Raw genomic sequence first — 26537 nt, forward strand, 5'->3', positions numbered from 1 at the left:
CCAAGGGCTTAGTCCAGTGCTCCGCACACAGTAAGCGCTCAGTAAATACGATTGAATGAATGACTCCCCACAGCACATATGGATCTATCTGTAGATATCTGTAATTGATTGTTTTATCTATTTGTATTAATGTCTGTCTCCCTCTCTAGACTGTGAGCTCGTTGTTGGGTAGTTACCGTCTCTATATGTTTCCAGCTTGTACTTCCCAAGCGCTTAGTCCAGTGCTCTGCACACAGTAAGCGCTCAATAAATACGATTGAATGAATGAATGAATGAATGAATGGGCCGGGCCCAGGGGCATCAGTGAGAAGCAGCATGGCCTAGCGGGCCTGGGAACACAGACCTGAGGGTCGGAAGGTCGTGGGCTCCAATCCCGGCTCCACCACTCGTCCGCTGGGTGACCTTGGGCAAGTCGCTTCACTTCTCTGGGCCTCAGTTCCCTCATCTGGAAAATGAGGATTGAGACCGTGAGCCCCACGGGGGACGGGGACTGTGCCCAACCAGGTGACCTCGTATCTACCCCGGCGCTTCGGACGGTGGTTGACGCATAGTGAGCGCCTAACAGATGCCGTCATTGTTACGGTTGTTATTATCAATGCCCGGAGCCGGGAGTGACTCCCGGCCCCTTTAAGAGCTGGGCCACGGGCAGCTCAAGGGCGGCATCGGAAGGCCCGGGCAGTCTGGGTTCAGTCCAAGGTCTTCCCCCGGCTAGGTGAGGTCAGGTTTCCCCCACCTCAGTAATAATAATAATAATAATAATAATAATGGTATTTGTTAAGCGCTTACTATGCGCAAAGCACTGTTCTAGGCACTGGGGCGATACAAGGTGATCAGATTGTCCCACATGGGGCTCACAGTCTTAATCCCCATTTTTACAGACGGGGTAACTGAGGCCCAGAGAAGTGAAGTGACTTGCCCAAAGTCACCCAGCTGACAGTTGGCGGAGCCGGGATTTGAACCCATGACCTCTGACTCCAAAGCCCGGGCTCTTTCCACTGAGCCACGCTGCCGCTCAGTAGCCCTCCCTCCCTCCCCCTTCGGCCAGCGTGGCTCAGTGGACAGAGCCCGGGCTTTGGAGTCAAAGGCCGGCTCCGCCAGTTGTCGGCTGTGTGACTTTGGGCAAGTCACTTGGCTTCTCTGTGCCTCAGTTACCTCACCTGTAAAAATGGGGATGAAGACTGTGAGCCCCCCGTGGGATGACCTGATCACCTCGTGACCTCCCCGGCGCTTAGAACGGTGCTTTGCACATAGTAAGCGCTTAATAAATGCCATTATTATTATTATTATTCTCACAGGACTCACAGCCCCCCGCCCACACCCAACATCAACCCCCGCTCTTGTCGTGGGGGCGAGGATACCTTCGCCCAGCAGGCCCTGGGCTACTGCAGTTGGGGTCAATCAATCGTATTTATAATAATAGTGGCATTTGTTAAGCGCTTACTATGTACAAAGCACTGTTCTAAGCGCTGGGGAGGTTACAAGGTGATCAGGTCGTCCCACGGGGGGCTCGCAATCCCCATTTTCCAGAGGAGGGAACTGAGGCCCCGAGAAGTGACTTGCCCAAAGTCACACAGCAGACAATTGGCAGAGCCGGGACTCGAACCCATGACCTCCGACTCCAAAGCCTGGGCCCTTTCCACTGAGCCACGCTGCTTCTCATAATAATAATGACGGCATTTGTTAAGCGCTTACTATGTGCAGAGCACTGTTCTAAGTGCTGGGGAGGGGGGATACAAGGTGATCAAGTTGCCCCACGTGGGGCTCCCACTCAATCCCCGTTTTACAGATGAGTCAACTGAGGCTCAGAGAAGTTAAGTGACTTGCTCAAGGTCACACAAGCCGTCGTGTGGTGGAGCCGGGATTCGAACCCGTGACCTCCGACTCCAAAGCCCGGGCTCTTTTCACTGAACCGCGCTGCTGCTGTATTTATTGAGCGCTGCACTCGTCCAACTCGCCGCCCCAGACTCCGGCCCGTCCCCGTCCCTCGTCCGCGGAGCGAGGAACGGTCCCTTTTTCAGTGTCAGACGGAAACTGTCAACCGGCCAAAACCCACACCCCTGCGTGGTCCCGTCCCAAAATATTTAGTTACCGTACCGGGGAAGTATTTGTTTTGACTGCCTGTCAGGTGGTTGCAATCACCTTTCCTCCCAATCCACAGACTCGTTTGCCGGGAATTAGTCAGGGGAAACAAACCGGCGGTTCATTCCTTTCTCGCTCACCGCCGCCGCCGGGAAAACCTATTCGTCGCGGCGAACCGGTCGTGAGGTGACACCGTCCCGCCCTCTCCGCGGCGAAGGATTTGGAGTTCCCTGAGGGGACAGGCGGGAATCACGCCGTCTGCCTAATGATCATAATTATGGCACTCGCTAAGCGCTTGCTATAATAATAATAATAATAATGGCATTTATTAAGCGCTTACTATGTGCAAAGCACCATCCTAAGCGCTGGGGAGGTTGCAAGGTGATCAGGTTGTCCCACGGGGGGCTCCCAGTCTTCATCCCTCTCCCCCTTTTAGACTGTGAGCCCACTGTTGGGTAGGGACTGTCTCTATATGTTGCCAATTTGTACTTCCCAAGCGCTTAGTACAGTGCTCTGCACATAGTAAGCGCTCAATAAATGCGATTGATGATGATGATGATGACAGGTGAGGGAACTGAGGCCCAGAGAAGTGATTTATTTTATTTTGTTAATATGTTTGGTGGTGTTCTCTGTCTCCCCCTTCTAGACTGTGAGCCCACTGTTGGGTAGGGACCGTCTCTATATGTTGCCAACTTGTACTTCCCAAGCGCTTAGTCCAGTGCTCTGCACACAGTAAGCGCTCAATAAATAGGATTGAATGAATGAATGAATGACGTGACTTGCCCAAAGTCACCCAGCTGGCAAGTGGCGGAGCCGGGATTTGAACCCGTGACCTCTGACTCCAAAGCCCGGGCTTTTCCCACGGAGCCACGCTGCCTTCTCTTGCTATGTGCTAAGCACCGGAGCAGATGCAAATGAATCAGGTTCCTGTCTCACGTGGGGCTCACACTCTTGATCCCCATTTTCCAGATGAGGTCACTGAGGTCCAGGGAAGTGAAGCGACTTGCCCAGGGTCGCACAGCAGACGAGCGGCGGAGCCGGGATTTGAACCCATGACCTCTGACTCCAAAGCCCGGGCTCTTTCCCACTGAGCCACACTGCATAATAATAATAATAATGGCATTTTTTAAGTGCTTACTATGTGCAAAGCACCGTTCTAAGCGCTGGGGAGGTTACAAGGTAATCAGGTTGTCCCATGGGGGGCTCTCAGTCTTCATCCCCATTTTACAGATGAGATAACTGAGGCCCAGAGAAGTGAAGGGACTTGCCCAAAGTCACCCAGCTGACAATTGGCGGAGCCGGGATTTGAACCCATGACCTCTGACTCCAAAGCCCGGGCTCTTTCCCACTGAGCCACACTGCATAATAATAATAATAATGGCATTTTTTAAGTGCTTACTATGTGCAAAGCACCGTTCTAAGCGCTGGGGAGGTTACAAGGTAATCAGGTTGTCCCATGGGGGGCTCTCAGTCTTCATCCCCATTTTACAGATGAGATAACTGAGGCCCAGAGAAGTGAAGGGACTTGCCCAAAGTCACCCAGCTGACAATTGGCGGAGCCGGGATTTGAACCCATGACCTCTGACTCCAAAGCCCGGGCTCTTTCCCACTGAGCCACGCTGCTTAAGACTGCGAGCCCCACGTGGGACAGGGACGGGGTCCAACCCAATTTGCTCGTATCCTCCCCAGCGCTTAGTCCAGAGTCTGGCACATAGTAAGCGCTTATTGAAGACCATTGTGAAAAAAAAAAAGAAAAGATTCCACCGTAGCTGGGGGGAATAGCCAGAAACAGAACGAATACAACGGACACTCGCTGGGATTCATTCAATCGTATTTATTGAGCGCTTACTGTGTGCAGAGCACTGTACTAAGCGCTTGGGAAGTCCAAGTTGGCAACATATAGAGACGGTCCCTACCCAGCAGCGGGCTCACAGTCTAAAAGGGGGAGACAGAGAACAAAACCAAACATATTAACAAAATGAAATAAATAGAATAAATATGTACAAATAAAATAGAGTAATAAATCTGTACAAACCTATATACAGGTGCTGTGGGGAGGGGAAGGAAGTAAGGCGGGGGAGAGTTTAGAGAGGTTTGGGTTTAGAGAAGCAGCGTGGCTCAGTGGAAAGAGCCCGGGCTTTGGAGTCGGAGGCCATGGGTTCAAATCCCGGCTCGGCCATTTGTCAGCTGGGTGACTTTGGTCAAGTCGCTTCACTTCTCCGGGCCTCAGTTCCCTCATCTGTCAAATGGGGATGAAGACTGTGAGCCCCCCCCGTGGGACCACCTGATCACCTTGTAACCTCCCCAGCGCTTAGAGCAGTGCCTTGCACATAGTAAGCGCTTAATAAATGCCATCATTATTATTATTATTGCTGAGGGTCCGACGGGGAAGGCTCGAGGTTGCCAGTTGAGTCGGGCAGCTGGCCAGGCGGAGCTGGCTGTCGGCTCTTTTTCCCAGGCTGGACCGGAGCAGTTGGGATTGAAGCTGTAAACGTCCGGTGTGGAGAAGCCGAGGCGGCACCCAATAATAATAATAATAATAATAATGATAATAATAATAATAATGGCATTTGTTAAGCGCTTACTATGTGCAGACCCAAGTCGGACGTTTCCGCTGGGCCTCGCGGGGAACTGGGGAGACGCCCCTTGAGAAGCAGCGTGGCTCAGTGGGAAAGAGCCCAGGCTTTGGAGTCAGAGGTCATGGGTTCAAATCCCAGCTCCACCAATTGTCAGCTGTGTGACTTTGGGCAAGTCACTTAACTTCTCCGGGCCTCAGTTCCCTCATCTGTGAAATGGGGATTAAATCTGTGAGCCCCACGAGGGACAGTCTGATCACCTTGTAACCTCCCCAGCGCTTAGAACAGTGCTTTGCACATAGTAAGCGCTTAATAAATGCCATCATCATTATTATTATTATTATTATTCTCCCACCTGGTCCCCTGCTTCCAGGACTGTGGCCGCGGGGCCGCCCTGGGAAATCCGCCGCCTCAGAGAAGCAGCGCGGTCTGTTGGATAGAGCCTGGTCGGGCGTGGGAGGCTGAAGACTTGGGTTCTAATCCCGGCTCCACCACTTGTCAGCTGGGTGACCTTGGGCGAATCACTTCTCTGCGCCTCAGTTCCCTCATCTGGAAAATGGGGATGAAGACTGTGAGCCCCCCGTGGGACAACCTGATCACCTTGTAACCTCCCCTGCGCTTAGAAGAGTGGTTTGTACATAGTAAGCGCTTAGTAAATGCTATCATTATAAGAGCCTGGGCTTTGGAGTCAGAGGTTAGGAGTTCAAATCCCGGCTCCGCCAATTGTCAGCTGGATGAATTTGGGCGAGTCACTTCTCTGCGCCTCAGTTCCCTCATCTGGAAAATGGGGATGAAGACTGTGAGCCCCCCGTGGGACAACCTGATCACCTTGTAACCTCCCCGGCGCTTAGAAGAATGCTTTGTACATAGTAAGCGCTTAATAAATGCTATCATTATAAGAGCCCGGGCTTTGGAGTCAGAGGTTAGGAGTTCAGATCCCGGCTCCGCCAATTGTCAGCTGGGTGACTTTGGGCGAGTCTCTTCTCTGGGCCTCAGTGCCCTCATCTGGAAAATGGGGATGAAGACTGTGAGCCCCCCGCGGGACAACCTGATCACCTTGTAACCTCCTCAGCGCTTAGAACAGTGCTTTGCACATAGTAAGCGCTTAATAAATGCTATCATTATTATTATCATTATTATCATTATTAACTTGTACTTCCCAAGCGCTTACTACAGTGCTCTGCACACAGTAAGTGCTCAATAAATATGATTGATTGATTGATTATTATCCCAGCTCCACCTTGTACCTGCTGTGTGGTCTTGGACGAGTCACTTCTCTGTGCCTCAGTTACGTCATCTGTGAAATGGGGATTAAGACCGTAAGCCCTACGTGGGTCAGGGATTGTGTCCAACCCGATTTGTCCGTGTTCACCCCGCCGCTTAGTACTGGTGCCTGGCACGTGGTAAGCGCTTAGCACGTACCACAGTTATTAACGTTAGCTCCAGGGCGGCACAAAAATCCCTTCGTAGCAGGGACGGTCGAGGGTGAGGAGGAATTAACTCTAGACCGTGAGCCCACCGTTGGGTAGGGACCGTCTCTATATGTTGCCACCTTGGACTTCCCAAGCGCTTAGTACAGTGCTCTGCGCTCAGTAAGTGCTCAATAAATACGATTGAATGCATGACTCCCCACAGCACATCTGTAGCTATCTGTAATTGATTGTTTTATCTGTTTGTGTTAATGTCTGTCTCCCCCTCTAGACCGTGAACTCGTTGTTGGGACTCTATATGTTGCCAACTTGTACTTCCCAAGCGCTTAGTCCAGTGCTCCGCACACAGTCAGCGCTCAATAAATACGATTGAATGAATGAATGAATAAATATGAATGAATGAATGAACGGTGACTCTGTCCGGGAGCCTCTTTCAGCTGGATCCTGGGACGAAGGACCCAATTAATTCCCAACTCCGGCCCGCGACGACCGTCGCACTTGCATCTTTCCTGTACCCATTGTCTTCAGCACGCATGAGCAGTTTTTTGGGGTTTTTTTTGGTATTTGTTAAGCGCTTACTATGTGCAAAGCACTGTTCTAAGCGCTGGGGAGGATACAAAGTGCAGAGCAGTTGCATTTCCTCGTGTGTTCACATGTTTGTCCCTTTAATTACACGCGTTCAGCTCTCCCGTCCCGACATATTCAAACGAATTCCTGCTCTATCCCCTTCCCGCTCCCGCTATTTCTAAACTATTCGGCGTCCCCCCTTTAAAACTTCCACCCCCCGAGGACCGAGAACGTGTGCCTTTGTTTCCTTTGTGCTTTGCCGAGCACTTGGGCCAGACCCGCGTCCTCAAGAGGCGCCCAGTAAATAGGGCCGGCGGATCGAGTCCGCGGGAAACGTTTTCTTCCCGTTGGGATCCAGCTGGCTAACTGTCGCGGTCGCAGTCTTCCGGACAGGAAGGAGAGGAGGAAGGAGGGAGAGCAGGCGGGCGGGCTGGCGGCTAATCTTCACGTTTCACTTTCTCCGGTTCCAGTCGGTCGGTTGATGGTATTTTTATGGCATCTGTCGCATGCTCACTCTGCGCCGGACTCCGTACTAAGCGCCGGAGTAGATACAGGCTGCTAGATAAGAAGCAGCGTGGCTCAGTGGAAAGAGCCCGGGCTCTGGAGTCAGAGGTCCTGGGTTCAAATCCCGGCTCCGCCGATTGTCAGCTGTGTGACTTGGGGCTAGTCACCTCACTTCTCTGGGCCTCAGTTACCTCATCTGGAAAATGGGGATTAAGACTGTGAGCCCCACAAGGGACCACCTGATCACCTTGTAACCTCCCCAGCGCTTAGTGCTTTGCACATAGTAAGCGCTTAATAAATGCCATCATTATTATTAGTACAAGCTAATCAGGTTGGACCCAGTCCCTGTCCCATATGGAGCTCACAGTCTTAACCGCTGTTTTACAGATGAGGGAACTGAGGCACCGAGAAGTTAACTGGCTTGCCCAAGGTCACACAGCAGACCGGCGGTATTCATTCATTCATTCCTTCAATCGTATTTATTGAGCGCTTACCGTATGCAGAGCACCGTACTAAGCGCTGGGAAGGTTACAAGGGGCTCACAGTCTTAATCCGCAGTTTCCAGGTGAGGTAACTGAGGCCCAGAGAAGTGAAGCGACTTGCCCAAAGTCACACAGCTGACAAGTGGCAGAGCAGGGATTTGAACCCATGACCTCTGACTCCAAAGCCCGGGCTCTTTTCCACTGAGCCACGCTGCTTCTCATCACACGATGTTGACTGAACACGTACTACGTGCAGAGCGCCGTACTCTTATCTTTATCCTCTATGGCTCCCCCCCGTCCGTCTGCCTCCGCTGCTCGACTGAAAGCTCCCTGAAGTTGGGGGTCACGTCTGCCCGCTGCACGGTTCTCTCTCAAGTGCTCAGTACGGCGCCTGGCACCCAGCGGGCTGGTGGGCGGGTGGCCGGTGGGCCGCGGGGGCCCGGGGGGGGACGTCACACCGTGCCTCCATCTGTCTCCGCAGCCGTCCTTCCCCCCCGCCGACAACGTCCGTGGCACCCGGCACCACGGCTTGGTGGAGAGAGCGTCCCGCAGCCGTTTCCACCCCCTGCACCGCCGGCCCGGGGAGAAGCCGGGGCGGCAGATATCCTTTCCCGGCCTCGGAGCGACACGGCGGCGGCGACGGACGGTGAGGGGGGCGGGAGCGGGCGGGATGGCCAGCGCCAGTCTCTCTTCTCCCGTTGGCACCCCACCCCTACGCCCTCAGAGCCCCGTGTGTTCCCTGTGTGAGCGCAATCAATCAATCAATCGTATTTATTGAGCGCTTACTGTGTGCAGAGCACTGTACTAAGCGCTTGGGAAGTCCAAGCTGGCAACATAGAGAGACAGCCCCTACCCAACAGTGGGCTCACAGTCTAGAAGGGGGAGACAGAGAACAAAACTAAACATACTAACAAAATAAAATAAATAGAATAGATAGGTACAAGCAAAATAAATAAATAGAGTAATAAATATGTACAAATATATCTACATCTGTACAGGTGCTGTGGGGAAGGGAAGGAGGTAAGATGCGGGGGATGGAGAGGGGGACGAGGGGGGAGAGGGGGTCCACCTGACTACAGTGCTATGAGGTCAAGTAAGTTAAGGCCACGCTTGGCCTGAAACTTGGCCCTTGGTTTTCCCAGAGCATTTTCCCCAATTAGGATCTCAAGGTTTAGGGTCATTCATTCATTCAGTCGTATTCATTTATTCAATCGTATTTATTGAGCGCTTACTGTGTGCGGAGCACTGTACTGAGCGCTTGGGAAGTACAAGTGGGCAACATATAGAGACGGTCCCTACCCAACAACGAGCTCACGGTCTAGAGGGGGAGACGGACATTAATACAAATAGATAAAACCAGCAATTACAGATATCTACAGATAGATCCATATGTGCTGTGGGGGAGTCATTCATTCAGTCGTATTTATTGAGTGCTTACTGTGTGCAGAGCACTGGACTAAGCGCTTGGGAAGTACAAGTTGGCACCGTATAGAGATGGTCCCTACCCGACAGTGGGCTCACAGTCTAGAAGGGGGGAGACAGACAACAAAACAAAATAGTAGTAATAATAATGATGGTGTTTATTAAGCGCTTACTGTGTGCAAAGCACTGTTCTAAGTGCTGGGGAGGTTACAAGGTGATCAGGTTGTCCCACAGGGGGATCACAGTCTTAATCCCCATTTTACAGATGAGGGAGCTGAGGCACAGAGAAGTGAAGTGACTTGCCCAAAGTCACACAGCTGACAATTGGCAGAGCTGGGATTCGAACCCATGACCCCTGACTCCAAAGCCCGGGCTCTTTCCACTGAGCCACGCTGCTTCTCAAAACATGTGGACGGAGTCCATGAGCATCGCCAGACCCCCCGGCCTCCTTCTCCTTTCCAGTCTGACAGCCTCCAGCGTCACCACAGACTGCTTCTCCTCACTCAGTCAGTGGTATTTATTGAGCACTTCCTGTGTGCAGAGCAATCATCATCAATCGTATTTATTGAGCGCTTACTGTGTGCAGAGCACTGTACTAAGCGCTTGGGAAGTACAAGTTGGCAACGTATAGAGACAGTCCCTACCCAACAGTGGGCTCACAGTCTAAAAGGGGGAGACAGAGAACAAAACCAAACATACTAACAAAATAAAATAAATAGAATAGATATGTACAAGTAAAATAAATAAATAGAGTAGTAAATATGTACAAACATATATACAGAGCAATGTACTAAGCACTGGGGATCGTACAATATAACAGTACAGCAGACACATTTCCTGCCCACAGTGAGCTTAGAGTCTAGAGGGGGAGACGGACGTTAATATAGATAAATAAAATTACAGAGATGTACATTAGTGCTGTGGGGCTGGGAGCGGGATGAGTAAAGGGAATAAGTCAAGGCAGCGCAGAAGGGAGTGGGAGACGAGGAAAGGAGGGCTTAGTCAGGGAAGGCCTCTTGGAGGAGATGGGCCTTCAGTAAGACTTTAGAGGCAGGGAGAGTGATTGTCTTTCGGATGCGAAGAGGGACGGCGTTCCTGTCCCCCTAGCTTTCTCCTGTCCCCCCTGCCCCTAACCTCCGGAGAAGAATTCCGATTGGAGGCAGCCTTGGGCGTGGAGCTCGGGCCGGCCGGGAGCCTTGGCGTGTGGCGGGGCCGACGCCATCCGCGTCCCTCCCCTGGAGCTAGACACAACAGCGAGGTTCCCAGCCCCATCCTCACTCTCTCCCGCTGGGGCAGAGCCGGGACCTCCCACCCTCTTCCCGGGCCAGGGGCGAGCCTCTCTGGAGGCATCGAGTGAAGCCCCTCGAGTTCTCCCCTGTTTTGGGGAGTCTGGGCTCCCCCCCACTCCACCGGCCAGCCCGGCAGCCCTGTGGTTTGGGAGGCAAGTGGGGAGAGGGGGGAGACTAACTCTGGGGGGTTGGGGGGGTCCCAGGACCACCTGGCTACCTGGAGCCAATCATAAAGCAACCAAACATCAGGGTGGGTCGGGAGAGGTGCTAGGGACCTGGCAGGGGAAAGAGGAAGGAAGTCATTTGATGTGTTAGGTAAGCCGATGGGGGGGGGGCGGGTGTTGCCCGCCGTGGTGGTCCACTTCATTAACGTGGTCCATCGACGAGGCATCCTTTCAGCTGGCCGGCACCCCCCCAGGGGTACCCATCTCTCCCAGCCAGGCGAGCAGTTGTCCCGGAGTCCGGGCGTCGGGCTGCTGGGGCCGGTGTCCTTGAGTCAGAACAGGGAGATAGTGGCCAGGACCGCCCCGCCCCAGCCCTGGGTCTTCCCCAGCCATTCTCAGGGCCGGTGGCCTTCTCGGGCAGAAGAGGAAGCCGTTTCCAGGGTGTCCTCCCACCGGCCGCTCGCTCGACGCCCCTCAGGGCAGCCGTCTGTCCCCGCCCGTTGGGCCGCTCGCCTCACCCGGGTGGGTCCGGTGCCAGCCAACCCCTCCTGCCGGGTCCGGGTGGCAGCCGGCCAGCTGGCCGCGGGGAGACTGGGCCGAGGTTGCTCTCCCATTCATTCAGTCGTATTTACTGAGCACTTACTGTGTGCAGAGCACTGTACTAAGCGCTTGGGAAGTACAAGTTGGCAACATAGGCTTTCCTCAGCCCCTAGTATGCTGAATGCTGTTCTGAGCACTGCCCAGCTCCAGGACGGGTCCCGGAGACTCAGGGTTCTAGGTCTGAGGAGTGGGAATCGCTCTGTTCCCTTCTCTCTCTCTCCTCCCCAAGGAGCTTCTTTCCTGGCACATCCGTAAACCAAGCCCTTGTTTGGTTTGAGGAACGGTTTTGGGGAAGATTGCGGAGTTTGTTTTACAGGGGGTCTCAAATTCCAACCAGGGTGGGGGTGTCAGTGGCGTTCTCTCGCTTCCGACCCAGAGCAGCTTGTGGGTCGGAGATGGTCAGTGATGGTTAGGGGCAGCCTCTCGTCAGGGGGCAACTCCCATCCTCTGCGTGTAAGGCGGGCTGGCCCGGGGGCTACTTGCAATATCTTGGTCACCGAAACCCTCCTGGCCCCTGGTTCCGGCTCCCTTCCCGGAAAGGGGCTTCAGTGGCGTGGCTGAGGAAGACTCCTCCCGGCACCCCCTTGGCGACACCCCTCCCTAACCTCTGAGAGGTGGCCCTGTCCCCTGGTGAATTGTTCCGCCAGCGGGGTTGGGGACGGTTAATCTCCAGGGGCTGGGACCTCGTGGGGGGCCAGCCCTGTGGGCCGTCCCCCTATTGTGCCCAACTGGCCCAGACCGGCTGGTGAAGGAGTCTGAACTTGCAGCTTCTGGGCTGGGGGCCGGCCAGCTCGATCCCTGAGGGGCCCCCGGGGTTGGGATCGTCCAGCCCTGAGGGGCCCCCGGGGTGGCATTGGGATCGAGCGCTGGCGAATTTCCCAGCTGAGCCAGCCCTGGGCAAGGGGAGGCATTATAATAATAATAATAATAATGGCATTTATTAAGCGCTTACTATGTGCAAAGCACTGTTCTAAGCGCAAGGCATTGCACTGTTCTAAGGCATTGCCCCCTGCCCCTTGAGCTGCGTGGGAACCCTGGGCGCAGGAGGTGGGAGAGGGGTTCCCGAGCAACGCTATGACTCGGGGAGGGGCCCGTATGAAAACTAAACCCCAGGCCCAGTTTGGGGAGGCTGGGGTCTTTGTCCTTGCCAGGACAGGAGGAGAAGTGAAGGAAGAAGAGGGGAAGGTTTGGCTGGAGGAGGCTGAGGAGGAAGTAAAAATAAGCAGGAGGGCAGGGGCCGGGGGGAAACAAAGGGCTGGACAGAGAGGCAGGTCAAGGTAGACGCAAAGACCCTCTCCAAAAAGCAGACCGTTCAGCCCCTGGTTGGGAAGTGTTCCCTTGCTCAGCCTCAGGGGATTCCCTTTCTTCCCCCTCGTTCGGGGTCCGTTGCTCAGCCACCGGAGGGAGGGGGTCCTTTGTTCGATTCGCGCCCCCGGACCTCCCTTTTTCCTTAACCTCCGATGCCACTTTGATGGAATCACCTATGGAGCCGGCTACCCCTCCTCCCAGCCGCTGGACGAGGGCTGGACGAGGTAAGCGGGGTCGGGGGCGGTCGGGGCCAACTTACCTCTGCCCGATATCTGCCACCCACGCCGGAGCCCCCACCCACACCGGGTTCCAGGCTGGTGGAGGAGGGGCTTCGGATTTCCAAGCATAATTGTGTGAAGGGAATTCCTGACCATCCATCCTCTGCCTCCTCCCCTCGTTCGTTCATTCATTGTCATATTTATTAAACACTTACTGTGTGCAGAGCACTGTACTGAGAGCTTCGGAAAGTACAACAACAGACTGTGGCATTCCTTGCCCACAATGAGCTCCCAGTTTAGAGCGAGGAGACGGACAGCAGTACAAATAAATAAAATGGAAGATAGGTAACGTAAGTGGTGTGGGGCTGAGGCTGGGGGGAAGAGCAAAGGGAGTAAGGGGGATGCAGAAGGGAGTGGGGGATGAGGAAAAGCGGGGCTTAGTCTGGGAAGGCTTCCAGAAGGCCCTCGCCCCCTGCCCAGGTCAGGAACCGTTTGGCCGGAGGAGGTTCCCAAAACAGCAAGCAGCAGCTGGGGAGCACAGGGAATGAGGAGTGGCAGGGCAATTGGGGAGGGAGGTCCGAATCCAGCTTCCTTCGGCAGATTTGCAGAGAAAGGCAGACCAGTGCAGACCTCCAGTATCCACGGTAGCCTTTAAAAATCCCCCAAACGTCACTCGGGCGATTCAGCTTTTCATTAATTCACAGTTGACTGCCCCCTCCTCCCTCTCAGTACCAGTGAGAGCATTTAATGGAGTTTTGGTTCTGTGAGTGGAGGAGCCAAGAAATTAGCAGTGGTCCCCAGATCAAAAGGCCAATGATGTCTCCAAAGAGAGGCCTTGCATCAGAGCCCTGCCCTGGCAAGAATCCCGGGGCCCAGTCTGAGCCAGGCGGTGAGCAGGCAGACTGAGACACCCATCCCGTGAGCCCAACTCCCCTCTGGCCAGAGGGGCGGGTGTAGTGGGAGTTAGCCCACTCCCCTATTCCTTGGCCCTGGCCGGGCCGGTCCCCTCCTTGCCCAGCATCCTGAATTTGGGGTCGTCTCCAGGGTCCTACTGAGTCATTCCCAGCCAGCGGCTGGTATGGCCGGAAGGTTCTTGGTGCCAGTGAGGTTTCTGGAGCCCTGGGGTTTTTACCAGTTGCCCCCCGCCCAGCCCTGGCTTCTCCGTCCAGAGTGGGCCTCCCCCCTTCAAGCCGCTTGCCTGCTCCCGCCACGGGAGGAGGTCGGGCAGATTGGAAGAGGAAGGGAGGACGTGACAGCAGTCACTCGCTGGCCCGGGTTCACCGGGGGGCCGGGGTTAGGGGGACCGCAGCCGAGGCGGTGGGGCCTGCCGGAACGGGGCTCCTCGAGGAGCCTTGGAGGCCTCGCCCCAGAGCCCCAGCTTATGGACCCGTCTGTCTGCCCGTCTGCCCATCCGTCCCCCAAGGCAGCCACCGCCGTGGAAGGAAGACAAGCCGCCGGGATTCCGGTTGATGTCGGCGCTGAACAGGTGAGCAGGTTCGACCCGGGAAAGCCACGCCCAGCTGGGGCCTGTTCCTCGGCCAGTTCACCCGTCCGTATCGAATGGGGCCGGCGGGCCAGGCTGGGCACCGGGGGCTTCGTTGCCGTGGCCCTGCTGGCCGGGGAAGGGGGGGGACCGACCGGCCTTCGTGCGGCCCCGCTGCGGGGCCGGGTGGGTTGGGCTGGCCTGGAGTGGTTCCCAGGTGGCCAAGTCATGGGACTGGGTTGGTTGCAGGCCTCGGGCCTCTCTTCCCTCCCCTCCCCTCCCCGATCTCACCAGCAAAATATAATAATAATGATGGCATTTGTTAAGCACTTATAATGTGCCAAGCTCTGTTCTAAGAGCTGGGGGGATACAAGGTGATCAGGTTGTCCCACTTGAGGCTCACAGTCTTCATCCCCATTTGACAGATGAGGGAACTGAGGCCCAGAGAAGTTATTTGACTTGCCCAAAGTAACACAGCAGACAAGTGGCGGAGTCGGGATTAGAACCCACAACCTCTGACTCCCAAGCCCGGGCTCTTTCCTCCGAGCCACGCTGCTTCCCGGTCCTTGTGGGCACCAGGCCGGGGCCCGGGACTGAGGCTGGAAATCGATTCTCAGGCCTGACCTCGCTGGGAAGGGGTGCCTGTTGGCGACTGAAAAGAACTTGATTGAGCCGGGGGGGTTCGAGAGAGAAAGGAGAACCAGGAGGAGGTGGAGAGGAGGGCACAAAAATATTGGCGGCTCCGGGGCTCTGGGATTGCCTGGGGAAGCCCTCCAGGTGAGGGTGTGGGGAGGTCGGGCCTGGGGCCGGTGTTGTCACCTCCAAACGCTGGGGACCCTTTGGCCAGCGAGCCTGTTGCTGCACCCCGATAATAATAATGATAACAATAATTGTGGTATTAGGTGTGTCAGGAATTGTACTAAGCACTGAGGTGGCTACAAACAAATCAGGTTGGACAGAGTCCCTGTCCCATGTGGGCTCAAAGTCTACAGATGAGGAAACTGAGGCACAGAGAAGCAAAGCCACTTGCCCAGGGTCACACAGCAGACAAGGGGCGGAGCCGTGATTAGAACACACGGCCTTCCGACTCCCAGGCCATGCTGCTTCGGGGAAGGAGAACCACCAGCCTAACTCCCCGCCCTACTCCCCATCCGCCACTGCCCTTTGGGGAGCCCGCGTTGGTCGGGGGGCTGCACCGGGGGACTCACCCCCGCCCTTCTCCCCCGCAGGACCAACTCCGACTCGGCCCTCCACACCAGCGCGCTGAGCGCCAAGCCGCAGGCCCCTTACGGCGGGACGGACCAGGCGGCCTGGCCTCCCGCCCAGTGCATGGGTAAGGCAGGTGGCGTCTCCCCTCCACGGCTCCTTGGACCGGCGGGGTGGGCATCGGTCGCCCGGACGTTCGGACCGGCGGCCGGGGCGGCCCGCTGTAGCGCTCGGACGAGTTTGAACTATACTACGTTGGCTTCCCCGAGGTCTCATCCAGCTGCGTCTACACCGGGGCCACCCGGAAGGCGAAGGAAGGGGGACCGTTCTCCTTGAGGGCCCGGGGGAGAGACTGGGGAAATGTAGTTTTCCGGGAGGGTCTACACATTGAGTGTGAGTAAACGCAGGGGCTGGGGGCATCTGGAAAGAGACCCCGATGTCGCAGGAACCCCGGTGTGTGGTAGTGTTTGCCGTAGGCTAATGCCCACGCTCCCGAGCTCACCTCCATGGGAGGCGGACGCGCGGTTGGATAAGGTGGTGGGCACGCAGAGAGCCCGGGAAGGCCGATCGGATGGGAGTCGTTGGCTCTCCCTGCTCTGGGAGTGGGAGGAGGCCAGGAGGAAGACGGCCAAAAGGGCGGAGGGGGCCCTCAGGGTCAGAGACGGGGACGGTGGAGCCTGCCAGGGAACCCCGGAACCCAGAGGGAGGCAGCCGGAGGGGCACCCGGGGCTCCGGCCGGCTCTGCGCCCCAGGCATCGTGGAGCAGCGGAAAAGGCCGAGCGAGGAGGGAGGGAGGCTGGGTGGGGCTCGGCCGGGGGAGAGGAGCGCCAAGCTGTCGAAACCAGCCGGCGGCTCCAGGAAGCTACAGGGAGCCAGACGAAAAGCAGAAGCAAGGACGACACGGGAGGCCGTGGGGGGGGAAGGAGCCGGAGAAAGCGTGAGACTGAGGCCTCCCGGAGCGGGAGAGAGAGGGAGGCAGGCGGGGAAGGAGGGGCCCCGGAGATTGTACAGTCGCGGCCCCCGTTCGGAAGGAGCAGAGATCTGGAACTGGGCTGTTTCCCTGAAATAGCCGTCTCCGGCCTCCCCCGCCCAGCAGCGGGCAGCGGGGGAGGCCTCGGGGCGGTCGGGTCTGACAGTCGGAATCGGCTCTCCGGGCCCGCCTCTGCCGGGAGCCGGCCGAAAGCAGCCCAAGGCTCCCAGATCTTTGGGTTCAGAGGCTCAGGTCCCCAGGGGGAGGACTATTTCTGGACACTGGCTGCTGGGAGCTATTTCCAACAGCAGCGTGTAGGTCCCTCTGCCTCTCCCCTCATCCCCCCCCCGCCCCATATCCCCCAACCCCGGGTTCATTAATGCATTTCCCTCTCCTTTTCCCGTTTAAAAATATCAGCCGACTTGGCCAAGCAGCGATATCCAGCCGTGGGTCTGACCATATAAAGTCAAGATGGCAAGGTGACGGGACAGCGGCCGGGGGCAGGAGCAGCCGCTGGTCCGCCAGGGCTCGCCGTCGCAGGCCTTCGGTGGCCGTGATGGTTGTTGGAGGCCCGAGTGACCGTGGCAGCCCAGGTGGCCACGGCGATCTCGGTGCCGTGACGGTCGTGGTGGCAGCCCGGCTGATTCTGGTGGCCCTGGTAGCGGTGCCAGCCTTGACTATGGTGGCCGTGGTGACCGTAGTATTTGTGGAAGCTCAGGTGACTCTGGCAACCGAGGGGTCATAAGGGCTCCTGTGATAGCCGTATTGTCCACGGTCGTGGTGGCCTTAGTAGTCCCGATGGCCCCAGTAACTGGTGAACGTTACAGTTGTAGTGGCCGTAATAATAATAATAATGATGGCATTTATTAAGCGCTTACTATGTGCAAAGCACCGTTCTAAGAGCTGGGGAGGTTACAAGATGATCAGGTTGTCCCATGTGGGGCTCACAGTCTTAATCCCCATTTTACAGATGAGGCAACTGAGGCGCGGAGAAGTTAAGTGATTTGCCCAAAGTCCCCCAGCTGACAAGCGGCGGAGCCGGGATTTGAACCCATGACTCCTGACTCCAAAGCCCGGGCTCTTTCCACTGAGACACGCCGCTTCTAGGGTGATCACAGGGGCCACTGTGGTTTTGGCAGCCCTAGGGATCGTGGTAGTCATGATGTCTGTGGCAGTGCGTGATGGCCCCTGTGGTGACCATGGTGGTCGGGGCGACTGGGTGGGGGTAGACCACTTGACCGAGGAGAGTCGAGTTGGCGTCAAGTGCCAAAGCCATCTTGGCAGTGGTCCAGGGCCGCCCGGCCTCCGGCTGAGCTCCCACCGCCTGCCAGCGCAACGAGTCAGATCCTCCTGGCCCCCCAGGGCCGTTTGGGCAGGGCTCGGGGTCAAAGCCACTGGCAGCCCCGGGGGCATCTCTGCACGAGGCGGGCAGCGCCCCGCACACTACAGCCCCGGGCCGAGCGCTCCGGCTCCAGGTGTGAACCCCGAAGCGTTTCCAAGTCATCGCGAGATTAGGAAATCCCAGAGAGCTATTTTCGGGGGCTCATCTCCTCTGACACCTCAGCAGTGGGCAGACACAAAGGGACCTTCTTCCCGGGCAGAGACCGGGAAGCTCTACACTCATGGGGGTGCAGGAAATCTACCCGGCTTGGGCCTGCAGGGAGAAGAGGGTAACGTTCAGGCCAGTGACACAGCAGGATTAGAACCCAGGGCCTCGTCCCTGGATGGGTGGCAGGCGGATGGCTTCCAATCTGGAGGCCGGCGAGGGTCTGGCGGTCTCACGCCGACTTTGCTGTCTTGTCTTGCAGTGGGTTTGTGCGACGGCGAGAGCGATGGCTACAGGGAAGGTAAGATTCGGTCTTCCTCCTGCGGGCCTGGTTGTCCCATCTGTCCGGCCCCAAGCCCTGCCCTCTGAGGGAGGCCCCTGGCCCGGCCCTACCCGGGACAAGTTGGACAAGAGGCCCCACTTTGGGGTGGTGGGGCCGGCCCCTCGCCGGAGTTTCAGGATTGAGCCCTGGGGCCGCCAAGATCCGGGGCTTTGTCAGGAACCAGATGCGCCGCGATCCGATCCAGCCTGGCCCCTGCGCACCATGGGGCTTGCAGTCCGAGGGAGGGATAGCCGGGATCTTTTATCCATTGTATAGGGGAGGGATCGAAGGCCCAGAAAGGCAGAGGGACTTGCCCAAATTCGTACAGCAGCCAGGATCAGAGCAGGGATTAGGTGTTAGCTCTGGACCAAACCCCTCTGCTTCCCCGTGGGGACCCGTCCCAGCAGGGGTGAGGCGGCGTGCCGGGACAGACCCCATGTCCAGCGAACGGCGGTGCCGCGGTCCGATAGGAGACAGAAGCAGGCGCCCCAACCCCAGGCCCCCGCCTCCCCGAGTGACCGTTCGGAGGCGGCTGGCAGCCGACCGGCCACGTGCCAACGCCATGAATGCGCTTTTGTCCCTCAGCCGCTTCCTTCCCCGGCCCCCTGAGAGAGGACGGTCTGCTGAACGCTCCCAAGCCGTTGCCCAAGCAGCTGTGGGACGCCAAGAAGGTGGGGGCCCGTGCCGTGGGGGGGCTCGGGACCCCCAGGAGTCGGCGGGGGAGGAGGTTGTCCGGAGTGGGGCCTCGCGTCGCTCGTGGGCTGGGGACTGAGCCACGCCGAGAGGGATGGCATTGACCGATTGCAGGAAATCCCTTCTGCCGTTTCGGCCCATGGTCAGGCCCGGGGGCGGTGGCCGGGTTTTTGTTGGGCCTCTGCTGGGGATGGTGCGCCTGGGGCCCGCCCACGCCTAGGGCCCCAAAGGCCGCCCCGCGGGCAGCTAGCCCAGCTCCGCGACTTCTCTCCTTCCAGGTCCAGTCTCTGGCTGTTCGTCCGAGGTCCTGCGACATGGGGGGCGTCAAGTAAGGCCCCGGGGGTCGGGGGTGGGGATACCCACAGGGAAACCCGGTCGATACGCTGGGTCGTCAGGTCCGTGCCCACCCTGGGGGAGGGGGGGCAAGGGCCTGTCATTGCCGGCACACATCAGTTAGGCCGGCGCTCACAACCGTGAAGGCCAGGTGCCCAGGCAGACTAGACAAGGGGTGATGGGGAGGACCAGGGGAGCCAGCGGGGAAGGCGGGGGGGGGGGGGGGACCGGAGGGTGGGATATGGGGCGACCGCTGGCGGAAGCCTCGTCGAGTCCCCGCACCTGGTTCTCCCCAGCTCCCTGCCCCCGGCCGGGGACCCACGACTACCTTCCTCCGGTGCCGGCCCCGGCCCGAGCTCAGGGCTCTCGCCCTTCCTGGGGATCCCGAACACCGGCGGGTCCCTGCCTGACCTGACCAACCTGCACTTCTCGCCGCTGCCCGCATCCCTGGAGCCCGGCGGGGTCGGGCTCGGGGGCATCGGGGCGGGGCACAGCGTGGGCAACCTGCCAGCCGCCACGACTCACCTGGGGCTCCGGAGCTCTCCAGGTACGGGACCCGGATTCACCCCCACCCGCCTCTACCTACCCTGGGCCCAGCTCAGGCGGGGGACTTGGGTGAGCTGCGTGCCGAGGGTGGCGATTGGCCCCGTAGTGCCCATTCTCCTCTCTGACGGGCCAGAAATCCTAGGCCTTTGGCAAGAGCTCACCAGCAAGATCCCCTTTACCTGGGGTGCCTGGCGCATCGCCACGTGATGTCCTGCGGCCACTCTTAGCCCTGTCGTACCAAGGCCAAGGGAAGTTGAGTGACTGGCCCGTGGACACGCCGGTGGTAGAGTGGGGATTGGAACCCAGGCCTCAGGGCTCCCTGCCCTGCGGTCTCTCCGCCGGGCCGCACTTCCCCTTGGGAACAGCTCTCGCGGACGGGAGGGCGGCCGCCGGCCGGACCGGGCCGGCGGTGACGGGCTTCACGGTCGCTCCTAGGTCTGCAGAGTTCCCGGAGTAACCCGTCCATCCAGGCCACCCTGAGCAAGGCCGCCCTGTCGTCCTCCCTCAGCAGCTGCCCGCAGCCGGCCGCCCCCCAGGCCTCCGCCCTGCACCCCTCGCTCCGCCTGTTCTCCCTCAGCAACCCGTCCCTTCCCACTTCGGGCGGCAGCGGCCCCGCACGGCGGCGCCAGCCCCCCGTCAGCCCGCTCACCCTCTCCCCGGGCCCCGACTCGCACCGCGGATTCACCAGGCAGTTCTCGGCCTCCGCCAGCCCTCTGCACCCGCTCCCCGGCCCCCAGGTACGTCTCCTGGAGCGGGGGGACCGCGGCCGGGAAAGGTCGCGGGGTCCGGCCGTTCGCCAGCCGCCAGCCCTCGGGCCGCCGCGCGTGACCAAGGGGCAGGAGAGGCGCTGACTCGGTTTTCCGTTTGCTTTCCAGGTTTTTCCCTCTGACAGAAGCCCCCTTTCCTTCCTCCCCCCAGAAGCCCACGCCCCACCCCCCCCTTATCCTCTGGGCCAGGAGTTCTCCCCGCATCCCCTGCAGCAGGCCCCACCCTCTTCCCCGCTGCCCCACTCGGACTTCGAGCTCCTCTCTCCCCCTGTGAGTGGGCGCCGGGCGGGATGGAGGGGCTGGGGACGGGAACGGGGAGGAGGAGAAGGCCGGGGGCTGCGGGTCGGAGCCTCGGCCTGGTCCTGATCAGCTCTCCCGCTCCTTCAAGGGCGCCTCACTCAGCAGCTTCTTCCCCGACGTGGGCTACGACCAGCAACAGGAGCAGCCCGGAAGAATGGGGCCGGCGTTCTCGCAGCAGGTGAGTTCCAGAAAGTTGGCACCCCGGCCCGCGTCCCCCCGCTGCCCTGCATCCCCGTGCCGCCCGTGGGGTAGCCGGCTCTTTCCCGTCACTCCCGGGAAGTGAGAGGCCCTGGCCAGGGGAGCCAGTTGGCCCGCGGTGCCCTGTGGGTGCCAACTCTTCGCCGGGCCTGGGGCCTGGACCAGTGGGGCTTGGAGCCAGTCTCTCTCGGCCACCACCCCATCCCTTCCTAACAATCAATCAATCAGTCGTATTTATTGAGCGCTTACTGTGTGCAGAGCACTGTACTAAGCGCTTGGGAAGTACAAGTTGGCAACAGATAGAGGCGGTCCCTACCCAGCAGCGGGCTCACAGTCTAGAAGGGGGAGACAGAGAACAAAACCAAACATACTAACAAAATAAAATAAATAGAATAGATATGTACAAGTAAAATAGAGTAACAAATATGTACAAACATATATCCATATATACAGGTGCTGTGGGGAAGGGAAGGAGGTAAGATGGGGGGATGGAGAGGGGGGCGAGGGGGAGAAGAAGGAAGGGGCTCAGTCTGGGAAGGCTTCCTGGAGGAGGTGAGCTCTCAGTAGGGCTTTGAAGGGAGGAAGAGAGCGAGCTTGGCGGATGGGCAGAGGGATTGGGGGCATTCCAGGCCCAGGGGATGACGTGGGCCGGTCACTAACAGTGCTTTGCATGTAGTAAGCGCTTAATAAATGCCATTATTATTATTATTACTAGCTCCTCTGCCACCGTGGTGGCTGTGGGTTGGATTGCACATAGTGCCCATATTCCCCACAGGAGCTGAAGGGGCACCGGGAGGAGGCCCGGTAATAACTGTGGCATTCGTTTACGTGCTGACTACATGCCGGGCACTGTACTAAGCACGGGGGTGGATACCCCAGAAGCAGCGTGGCTCAGTGGGAAGAGCACAGGCTTTGGAGTCAGAGGTCACAGGTTCACATTCCGGCTCCGCCGACTGTCAGCTGTGTGACTTTGGGCAAGTCACTTCACTTCTCTGGGCCTTGGTTACCTCATCTGTAAAATGAGGATGAAGACTGTGAGCCCCCCGTGGGACAACCTGATCACCTTGTAACCTCCCCAGCGCTTAGAGCAATGCTCTGCACATAGTAAGTGCTTAATAAATGCCATTATTACTATTGTCATTATACGAGCAAATTGTGTTGGACACCGTCCCTGTCCCATCTGGGGCTCGGTGGCAAGATCACGGGCTTGAGAGTCAGAGGATGTAGGTTCTACCCCTGGCTCCGCCACTTATCTGCTCTGTGACCTTGGGCAAGTCACTTCACTTCTCTTTGTCTCGGTGACCTCGTCGGTAAAATGGGGATTAAGACTGTGAGCCCCTGGTGGGACAGGGACTGTGTCCAACCTGATTACCTTTTACTAATAATAATTCATTCATTCAATTGTATTTACTGAGCGCTTACTGTGTGTAGAGTACTGTACTAAGCGCTTGGGAAGTACACGGCAGCATATAATAATAATAATGATGGCATTTATTAAGCGCTTACTGTGTGCAAAGCACTGTTCTAAGCACTGATCAGGTTGTCCCACAGGGAGGCTCACAGTCTTAATCCCCATTCTACAGATGAGGTAACTGAGGCACAGAGAAGTGAAGTGACTTGCCCAAAGTCACGCAGCCGACAATTGGCAGAGCCGGGATTTGAACCCATGACCTCTGACTCCAAAGCCCATGCTCTTTGAACTGAGCCACGCTGCATATAGAGACGGTCCCTACCCAACAGTGGCCTCACAGTCTAGAAATAATAATAATGATTACAGTATTTGTTAATCGCCTACTCCGCGCCAGGCACTTCAGTGATAATAATAATAATAATGATGATGGTATTTGTTAAGCACTTATTATGGGCCAAGTGCTGCTCTAAGGTCATCAGGCTGACCCACGTGGGGCTCCTCAGTCTTAATCCCCGTTTTACTGATGAGGTGACCGAGGCCCAGAGAAGTGACGTGATTCGCCCAAGGTCATACAGCAGACAAGTGATGGAGCTGGGATTAGAATCTGGGTCCTTCCGATTCCCATGCCCGTGCTCTACCCACTGGGCCACGCTGCGCCTTCTGTGCCAGGCTACCGGGGCTGCAGATTTCCTCACCCGACCCTTTCGGGCTGCACAAATCGCCCTGGGCCAGTAGCACCTTGGCCCTCGGCTTCCCACCCCTCCCCAGGCCTGGTCTCTCCGGCCCCCAGCGTATACTCTGTTAGTCCGTCAGTCGTATTTAGTGAGCGCCTACCGTGTGCCGAGCACCGTACTAAGCACCTGGGAGAGTGCGGCATAACAGTAAACAGATCCTTTCCCCACAAAGCGCTTACAGTCTAGAGGGGGAGACAGACGTTAATATAAATGTGATATACTCCGCGACAGACACTCTGTCCGTCCCCCGGGGCAGCTCGGGGGGCGGCCCTGCCGGGAACCGTTCGGTGGGAGCCCGGAAGCCGAGGAGAGAGCTGCCAGCTGGGCTCCTCGCCCGCGGCTGGCAGGGCTCTGGTGCGGGGAAGGGGACTCCCAGCCGTCCTGGGGGGTTTTGGTCACCGCTGGCCTGAAGCCGGGCCCCGGCCCCGGTGGTTCCCGCGGGGCCTCGTCCACCTCCGGGCTGTGGTTGGGGCCGGTCGCTCGGCTCTGGGGCCGGCGGCTTGGGAGTCCACATGGGTCCCGGGGCCACCGCCCACCCTGACGCCGAGCCCCCGGCCCTCACAGGGCGCCCTGATGGAGCAGGGGGGGAGTTCCGGAGCGCCGCAGGACTCATTCCAGCTGCGACCAAACTTCCTGTATTCCAGCTGTGGGAATTTCCCCCACACCATCCTCCCAGGTGGGTCCTGGGCACCGCCGCCGGCAACGTGGCTTAATGGTAAACACGCTTTTCTGACCTCCGACCTCCGTTCCGTCCCCCCTGCTCCCAGCCTCTGACCCCGAGACTCTGACCTCTAACCACCCCCTGCGCCCAACCTCTCCCCCGAATTCTTCGCTAACCCCGACCTCCGCTCCCCGTGCTCCCGACCTCCATCTTCCCGGTGGACAACCTCCACCGTCTTCGTGCTCCGGATTTTAGGAACTCCTCCCTTACCGCGGACCCAGCCCTCCCTAACCTCTAACGTTCGGAAACTGGCCTTCTTCCTCTGACGCCAACCTCCACTCTGGCTCCTGCTCTCTCCCACTGTCCATCTTGCCCCGGCTGCATCCCTGCCCCGCATCTCTGTCCCTCCGCTTCCTCGGCCCTCCATCCCCTAGCCCATCCCTCCCCGGCCCCGGGGTCATCACAGATGGCTCTCGGCCTGTCCGCCGGAGGGGAGCCCCTTCCCGCCGTGGCTCTGCCACTGCCGCCCTCGAACTCAGGGTTCTCATCTCTCGTCCCCTTAGAAGACGCAAGCACCAGCCTGTTCAAAGACCTCAGCTGTGCCCTGGCGGGGGTGCCCGCGTCCACCTTTGCCCCGGACAGTCCATTTCCCCTGGACGAGGGGCTCCAGATTGAGCCCCTGAGCTTGGACGGACTCAGCATGCTAAGTGACCCCGACATGGGGCTGCCCGACCCCTCGGTGGAAGAGACGTTCCGCTCCGACCGCCTGTGACCGGAGCTCTGGCCGGGGGCCGCGGCCGCCCGGACCCGGGGGGGTGGGGGTTCGCCCTCGCTTCGAGGATGGATAGAATCTCGTCCCTGAGCCTCCGGAACAGTTGGCTGTGAAAGCAAGCGAGCGGCCCGGTGCCGCCCAGCGGCTCCCGCGGCCCCATCGTCGGCCCCACCGAAGTCACCTGGGGAGCGCCGACGACCACTGACCGTGCAAACCGCCAGCGTGGGGGCTCGGGCCGGGGACGACAGCCCAGGGGGGCGGTGGGGGCTCCGCTCTGGTACCCGGAGCCCGAGACTTCTCCGCCCCATCGGGCCCCGTCGGTGGAATGCCGCTCTGGGCTCCGCCGATGGGCCGCTCCTGTGGTACTGGAGCCCGGGGCTCCGCCGGTAGGATGCCACTCCGGTGCCCGGAGCCCTGCTGGTTCCCACCGCGCCGGAGGCCCGGACCCTGCCGGTGGGACGTCGTCCTGTTCCCCAGAACTGGCGGGGGACGTGGAGGGGGCGGCGGGTGAGGGGCCCTGAGCCTAAGCTGAAGCAGGGCTTCCGGCCTGGCAGCCAGGGGCCCCCCAGTTCTCTTCTGGCCCCACCGAGCCGGGCACTAGGAGCATCCTGGGTCCCTGGAGAGGAGGGGGTGGCAACTTTCCTTTCGGCTGGGTAGGGCTAGACAGGGCGGGAGGGAGGGCACCTGGGCCCTCTCCCAGTTCCCTCTTCTCTGCCCTGGACCTCCGCTGGCTGGGAGGGGCAGCTCCACACCTCCAGTGGCACGGCACCCCTGGGGTCCGGTGGCTTACCCCCTCCGCCCCCTTCTTTCCCTCCCCCCGCTCTTCTAGCCTTCGCAGCACTTTCAGCCCGTCGGTAAGTGGCACTTTACCCTCGAGTCCTGGGGTGCCAGGTGGTCAGATTCTGGCTCGGGTTTGCCCCGGGGCCCGCGGGCCCATGTCCAGCACAAATCCTGGGAGGACCGTTTCCTCCCTCCCCCCCCCCCGCCCACCCAAAGTGCCTCAACCACCCCGAGTGGGAAGTGCCTGTGGCTGAGGACGCCGGGAGAGATTGAACCAGTCGTGGGCAGCGCAAGGGCCCCCGGCCGTAGCGCGCCACCACCCCTCGGACCCCCAAAGATGTTTTTAATCCTAGAATCTGTGAACCGGCCAGGCCCGTCCATCCCTCCCTCCCTCCCTCGGGGCCACCCCTCCAGGTCCACCCTGGCCAGGCGGTGGCCCCTCGAAGGAAGCTTTTCCCTCGCCCACCCACCTCGCATCCAGCTGAGCTGGCTCCCTCCGGCGCCTCGGGTGAGGCCGTAGCCGGTTCACACTCCGCGGCAGAGCCGGTGCTTCTTCCGTCCTCCTCGGCCGGCCGCCGTGCGGTCCTAGCCGGAATCAATCAAGTGCCTTGAAGGGGGTCAGCTCCCCCGGCGTCGGTTTGGGCCTGGGCTGCCCATCGCCCCGGGTGAGAGGGGTCACCGGCCCACTCCGATGGGCTCTTTGGGCCGGAAAGCAGAGAGGGCAGTGCCCGGCGTCCTTCTGCCCCCGAACGCCCCTCTTCCCCACAGGCTCATGCCTGCGGCCTGGTGGGCGGGGGGCAACGTGGGGTCAGAAAGGCGGCCCCCCACCACCAGACCTGAGACCTGAGCTCAGCACTGAACTTCCCTCCCCCGAGGTGCCCCCCACCGCTTTTCTGGGAGAGTTTTGGGCATTGGAAACCCACCTCCGGCTCGATCCCCGCCCGGCCTTGCTCTCTGCCCACAGAGACCCCACCGACACTACGCGCTGCCGTCCGGCCCCCTCCCCTGCGCGTCCGAAGTGGGCCCCCGCTGCCCGCGCCCCGTGGTGTGAAAAGCAGTCATGTATCCTGCCCCTCCCAACTAGCACTTCCAGTGTGGAACTAAAATGCCCATTTGTTTGCCTCCCTCCTTCCTTCCGCTCCCGAGGCCGCGGCGGGCAGGACACGCGGCGTCGGC

The 26537-nt window shown here is 59.0% G+C and overlaps 1 protein-coding gene across 1 annotated transcript in view; it reads left to right on the forward strand.

Moving 5' to 3' along the window:
• The window catches only part of CRTC3 (CREB regulated transcription coactivator 3), a 35795-nt gene extending 10551 nt beyond the window's left edge, over positions 1–25244 (forward strand). Inside the window, exons 3-15 of the mRNA XM_038750688.1 lie at positions 8120–8239; positions 12581–12645; positions 14063–14125; positions 15352–15455; positions 18107–18145; positions 18752–18837; positions 19138–19187; positions 19489–19739; positions 20174–20475; positions 20614–20775; positions 20894–20983; positions 23713–23824; positions 24373–25244. Of these exons, the coding sequence (XP_038606616.1) occupies positions 8120–8239; positions 12581–12645; positions 14063–14125; positions 15352–15455; positions 18107–18145; positions 18752–18837; positions 19138–19187; positions 19489–19739; positions 20174–20475; positions 20614–20775; positions 20894–20983; positions 23713–23824; positions 24373–24581 (1653 nt within the window). The 3' untranslated portion in view covers positions 24582–25244. The remainder of the gene's footprint in view (positions 1–8119; positions 8240–12580; positions 12646–14062; positions 14126–15351; positions 15456–18106; positions 18146–18751; positions 18838–19137; positions 19188–19488; positions 19740–20173; positions 20476–20613; positions 20776–20893; positions 20984–23712; positions 23825–24372) is intronic.
• The last annotated feature ends 1293 nt before the right edge of the window (positions 25245–26537 follow it).

Source organism: Tachyglossus aculeatus, chromosome 8 (assembly GCF_015852505.1).
Source record: "Tachyglossus aculeatus isolate mTacAcu1 chromosome 8, mTacAcu1.pri, whole genome shotgun sequence".
In the NCBI taxonomy this organism is placed as follows: Eukaryota; Metazoa; Chordata; class Mammalia; order Monotremata; family Tachyglossidae; genus Tachyglossus; species Tachyglossus aculeatus.